The sequence below is a fragment of the Aquila chrysaetos genome, chromosome 16, assembly GCF_900496995.4.
Source record: "Aquila chrysaetos chrysaetos chromosome 16, bAquChr1.4, whole genome shotgun sequence".
Lineage (NCBI taxonomy): Eukaryota > Metazoa > Chordata > Aves > Accipitriformes > Accipitridae > Aquila > Aquila chrysaetos.
This window is the reverse complement of record NC_044019.1, coordinates 18,959,303-18,965,302: the sequence shown is the minus strand read 5'-3', so window position 1 is coordinate 18,965,302 and position 6,000 is coordinate 18,959,303. Positions and strand designations below refer to the sequence as shown.

General features: G+C 45.8%; 1 protein-coding gene across 5 annotated transcripts in view; it reads left to right on the top strand.

The window, feature by feature from the left end:
- Positions 1-248: 248 nt before the first annotated feature.
- GALNT18 (polypeptide N-acetylgalactosaminyltransferase 18) overlaps positions 249-6,000 on the top strand; it is a 253,560-nt gene continuing 247,808 nt past the window's right edge. For 2 of the 5 annotated variants that reach the window (XM_030039344.1, XM_030039345.1), the window contains exons 1-2: positions 249-589; positions 731-996. In XM_030039344.1, coding sequence (XP_029895204.1) covers positions 762-996 — 235 coding nt within the window. In that variant the 5' untranslated portion in view covers positions 249-589; positions 731-761. The remainder of the gene's footprint in view (positions 590-730; positions 997-6,000) is intronic. The other 3 variants (XM_030039346.1, XM_030039343.1, XM_030039347.1) reach the window with 3 other exon arrangements.

The following is a 6,000-nucleotide window of genomic DNA, read 5'->3' as shown; positions in this document are numbered from 1 at the left end:
ACGGGAACTGGCTGCTGCTTCTTCCTATCCAGACTGGAAATTCTTTGCAGCCAGCTACAGAAATAGCAGGGAGGCCGCCGTCCCCGCCCTCCCGCCCCGGCTTGCAGCAGGCGGAGGGGCCCCAACGCCCGTGTGTGCGTGTGTGTGTGTGTGTGTGTGTGTGTGCGCGTGAGGAGCAGGTGGGCCCCGCGGTAACCCCGCCCCGCGCGGGTCCCCGTCGGCCATACGGTGATGGCAGCAACCTCCGTGCCAGAGCAGGCTCTTTATTGGAGGAGGGGGCTGTCAATCCGCGGCCGAGCAAGCCCCACTCTCCGGCAAGCTGCTCCCAAGGTCTGATTCTGGAGCTGTGGCCGGTTGCAATGGGAAGCGGCGTCGGAGGGAACAAAGTTTGCAACACTTGGGCACTTGGCTGCTCGCGTCCTTGATGCCCGTGGCAGGAGCCGGTGCCTAAAAGCAGCGGGCAGCCAGGCGGCTGGCACGCCTTGCTGGTCTGCTGTCGGCACTGCTATCGCAAAGTTTCAGCTATTTTAATGTACTAAAATCCAGGATTTTAATTATCAGCCCTCCCCGCCCCCACCTCTCCTTCTAGGTAGGCGACAAATATTTTTATTCTGTGGATTAGAGAACTTTTTGCATGGAAATTTACTGACTTCGGAGTGGTCTCCGTTTCGGGGAGAGGGGGGAAAGGATTTGTTTTCATCGCAGTTTATTTCTGTTTTCTGGATCACAGGATTTTTGGAGCTATATGGAGGGATCTCAGGATGGTGTGCACCAGGAAAACCAAAACTTTAGTGTCCACTTGCGTGATTTTGAGTGGAATGACTAACATCGTCTGCCTGCTGTACGTGGGCTGGGTCACCAACTACATTGCCAGTGTTTATGTGAAAGTGCAGGAGCCGATCTCGGAAAAAAAGTTAGAGGAAGACAAAGGGGACACTTTAAGGATTATAGAAAGGCTGGACCATTTGGAAAATGTCATCAAGCAGCACATCCAAGGTACCACCTTACCCCCCGCTTGCCTTCCCACCCCACCCCACCCCGCCGCTTGCCGTGTGCAGTCTCCATCCCCTCCCGCCGCGTATGCTGTGTGTGCGTGTGACATTTCTGTCGCGATCGGGGAGAGCCGTGCCTCCGCCCGGAAGAGCCGGGGGCTGCGGTGCGTGTGGGAGTCCCCGGCGCTCCCCTCCCGGCGCCTGGCGAGATGAGCGGCGGAGGCGGGCGGCGTGGGGGGGACCTGCCCCGCTCCCCTCCCTCCCTCCTCCCGGGGCGGCCGCGGCCGCCGCCGCCTGCGGGAAGCGGTCCCCCGCGGGAGAGCGGGCCGCGGGCGCCGGGGCGGCAGTGCGCGGCGGAGCGGTGGCGGGGGCTGGGCGCCGGGTGCCGGGGCGAGCACCCGGGCGCTGGGCGGCGGCGGCAGCCCCGCCGGGCCGGGCTCGGCCTGGTGCTGTAATAAACCTGACCTCAGCTCCGTGCCCGTCTGTGTCTTGCTGAAGTAAGGGGTCCGCGGGGAGGGCTCGCCGCGAAGGGCAGGGGAGCCTCTCCCCCTCTTGCCGTTATCGTCGTTGCTTTGCATTTGTTATTTTTCTTTTCCAAAATGGGTTGCTGCGAGGGGAGTTTTTGTTCTCCTCCCCCTGTAAACCTGACTGCTAATCCGTGCTGAGAGTCTGTGCGTGTCCGGGTGTGCTCAAGGTTTTCCCTTAGTGCTGCTGTAGTGCTGGGAGCCACTTGGGATTGTAACTGGGGCGCTCTCTCGTAGGTGTAATGCCTTTTTAATTTGATCTCCTTTTAATGGGAGCTCTGGGAGAAGGGTTGAAGTGGGCGAGCAGCGGGGGAGAATGTGATTATTTCCTGGGAGTTTGGGATTTTATACGAGTTTGCTTTGCTGGGTGATCTGTAGTGTCTTCCTTTATATTTTCATCATCTGCATGGCATCATACAGTCATTCCCTCAGTCTGCTAAGTGGGTTGGATAGTAAGGAGGTTGAAGGTGGGGGTAGGTGACAGCTCTTAAAAAATCTAGAGGGACGGTGTTTCTCGGCTTCTGCATAACCTCCGCTGAATGTTCAAATCCCAATTCTAGTCTCTCCTAAACATGAAAAGGGAGAGCAAACCATCTGGTAAAGGATACGTATCACCAGTGCAAAAAAAAAAAAATCTCACTCGCTTCCAGGCAGCTTTGGCCAGCTGGTCTTCTGGGAATACAAAGAAAGGTGGAGCAGGCAGGATGGCTAATCCCATATGAATTGGGCTTCCCCTGCTTGTCAATACTCGTAAATTGCAGCACTATTAAAGCCCAGCTACTTTGGTGTGACTTGTATTAATATTTTTAAAAATATGACACATCACTATTCAGTTTGTATATGCTTTCATTTCTTAGATAGTCTTGTCATCTTGGGTAAATTAGTAAAATACTACTTTTTTTTCTGGAGGATGAGTTATAGCAGCTCTTGCAAGTTTTAAGTTCTCTCATGCAGTCCTTAAGTTTTTTTGATTCCTGAAATGGATTTTTAAAAGGAGATATATTCTTGTCTGTGTGCCAGTGGAGTGCACTGTGGAAGCATGTATGAAGGTAGGGATTTTTCAAAAGGCGCTGTTAAGAGTTAGATACTTGAAATTAATTCACTTTCCATATGATGCTGGAGCATAACTCCTTCAGGTTTGTTGGTGTGAAGCTTAAATACTCCTATTTCTGTTCAAGGAGAATGACAACGTCCATATCGGCATGTTCCTTCAGTCAGTAGTTTTTCTCAGAGTAGTAGAGAAAGGTATGCTTAAATCAGGGAAGAGTATAGCATGGATTAGAGCATAAACTTTTTTTGCGACTTTTTGTCACTATGCATAAACTAAACCAGAAGATATTTTCCTTAAATAACATTTGTATGAAAGTTGAAGAGAGTCTTCTGAAAATAATTAAGTGAACAGTTCGGTAATAAGTACTATAATATATTTAGGGGAAAAAAATAAAATTTACCAAGTTCTCATACCTTATTGAAGCCACTTACTCTTTAAGATAAATAAACAAAATAAATAAATATCATAGATCATTAAGTGGATTTTCTGTACTTTTACTTGCCAGATCATAATAACTGGGGTTCACAAGGGATTCCTGTGGCAGAGATTGCACGATAAGGTGTTACTTTAATCAGATTTTGCTTAACACTGTGAGATGCTGGGAATTCTGGGTCATGGTGCAAAACTCACTGAAGTCATTGGAAGGAATATCCCAAGCTTGACTGGGTTTGGGATGAGCTTGAAGGTCAGCTTTAAGAAATTATAAGTTTGAGATTCATTGCCATAAATTGGGTAAACCAGCTGCTGTAATGGTTCTGGACAAGATTATAAGGGCTATCTGTAGTTTCCTGTTAAACTTTTCCTTGGACCACTTCTTTTTTATGTTGGGGAGAGGTGTCAATAGCTCAGATGTTCTGCAGTGCTGAACAGGCATGAAATTAGCACGGGTAATAGAATTGCATTCCATAGGATATCCTGCAAATACCAGAGAGCTTTAACTGCCACATTTTACACATGGGGTTACGCTAGTATTTCATTTTAATTTGTTTTCTGATTGAATTGTTTAATTAGATGCCATCTGGGAATTCCTTTGGCATATAAATTGCAGTCTTGTAATATTTTATCAAGTGTCCTGGAAATAAGAAGGAATAAGAGGTGCCTTCATATAAAACACTTTTTAAAGTAAGTATTTTTAAAAAGACATTTTCATGGCAAAAAAAGTATCAGACTGAAAAGAGTGTTGCGGGGGGAATTTACAAATGAGAGAGAGGTTCGGATCACTTAAAGAATCCCCTCCCAATTGTATTAGCAATAGAAAAATGATTTAATAGAGATTTGTATGGAAGTGTGACTTCACAGAATTCGTTGGCAAGGTTCGCTTTATTACTTAGTACATGGATGAAATGCACACAGGAAAATTAAGTCAGAATCAAACTAAACTTATGTGTATAGGGACTGAAAACATAATGGGGTAAAAGGAAATGTGGGAAAGGGTAAGGGAGACCCTCCCGTTGAGTCACGCGGTTCAGAGAAGACCTCCTTGCTTTCTAAACTCATGTTGGAGTCTAGGTGCGGCTGGATCGACTCCTAGTCCCAGACTTGGGCAATGGTTTATATCTAAAGGGATTATGAGTATAATAGCAGCCTGAAATTCATTCACAGTTGAATAAAAATCACAACAGTAATTTAAGTATAAATTTGAAAGTATTAACTTATATCTTACAATATACTTGCTATAACATACTTAATAACTTATATCTTATAATGTACTTGCTATAACTTGCTTAATATCTTATAATATACTTGCTATAACTTACTGTAGACTATTCAAGTTAGTACACATGTATGCATAAAGACACTGAGAGAATTACATATAAGAGAACAAAACAGAGTAAAAGAGAGAGAGAAAAGAGGTATACCTGTTAAAAATTCCCCTCGAGATCGGGGAAAACATTCGTGTCGAATGCTTCGCCATTTGTCTCAACGGGCAAAGAGTCGAGCCTCAAGGAGTGAAGAGAATCAGCCCCGTGTCGGCTTTTGGCAACGGACCTCTGATTTTTGCAAACAGGAAAGTTTGTGAGCTGTGAGAGGCATCACACTCGGAGATGCTGGTTGCAGCCAGCTGCAGTCCAGGAGAGCTCAAAGGGCCTCACTTAGGACCACTGTTTATAGGTTTGGGAGATAATTGACTTTCATCGTTAAGAAAATTCTAGAATCCCAGCTGCGCTGGAAAAGTCCGAGACTGATAATAACTCAAAACATAGATACAGGATGCTCCAAGATTGTCAGGGGAGGATTGTAATGTCTCAAGGTTGTTAGGAGAAAGAACTGGCTGCAGGTTGAGAACTGGCCATGTCTATTCCCGTCCCCCTGCCTTTGCCGGGCAGCGGGAGTCCTTGAGATGCATAGCGTATCTCCCTGTGTTAGCTGTGTAAGAGTTCCTGGCACAGTCAAGGGTCGCTTAACTGTCTGACTCATTACACTTATGCTAAGGCCTAGTGAGCCTTTCCGAGTTCGTAAATCAGCCCGGAGAGGGGGAAAGAAATGCACCACCACAAAGAGATTTCCAGATCAGAGAAGCTGAGAGAGAGTGAAAGTATGCATGCCTCATGTTTAGAAAAAACAGTATGGAAAGGGAAATATTTGTACTGGTATTGGCCAAGAATTGAAAAGTTATAATGCACAAGTATGTACCTGCCATGTTGTACGTCTTACACTGCTGTGTATTCACACTTCTGCAAATGTTGAAGGATAATCATTTCTCTGCACAAGTTTTCTGGGTGCTGGAAATGGAATAAGAGCATGTGTGTCTGCTCTGCCTGTATGGTACTTCTCTGCTTCCTTCTTTCCTCATTATGTGTTAATTTATGTCATGTAGCCTATGGGTGTGCTGCACAAGAGTCATGTGTCTGTATAGTGACTTTAGTGATAGGCAGTTTGGGGCAGGTCTGGCAACGTTGCAGTGTAGTTGGGCAACATGGACCACAGAAAGAAGTATTTTGTGGAGTGGAAGCATGATGCTGGAACGTGAGCTTAAGCCTGGGAATCGTGAATTCTTGGCTTGCAGCCTGCCACGGTTTACAAGATGGTTTTGGTCAAATCACTTTACCTTTTTACAATGATGATCACCTGCATGCTTTTCTTTGGTAGTGTGTTGTGATTATGGTGTTAATTACATGTGAATGCTACCCAGCTAGTACTAAAGAGATTCTCCCCCCCTGCCCCCAAACTTCAGTAGGAGGCATATGTTTTATGCTAGCAGGCAACCCACTGAGAGAAACTTCTAGTTTCTACTTCCTTTTGAGTTTGCAAACACGATGGTGTATTTTTTGAGATTTATTGTGTGTGTGTGTGTTTTTATGTGTGAAAGAAAGCAAGGAAAAGACCAAATGGATAGTTTTATGCAAAATGCAGTCCTTTTTTATGTCTAACAAAGGTGTGTGGCACATGTATAATCTAGTACTATTGAGCTTTATTACCAGAAAGTATACTT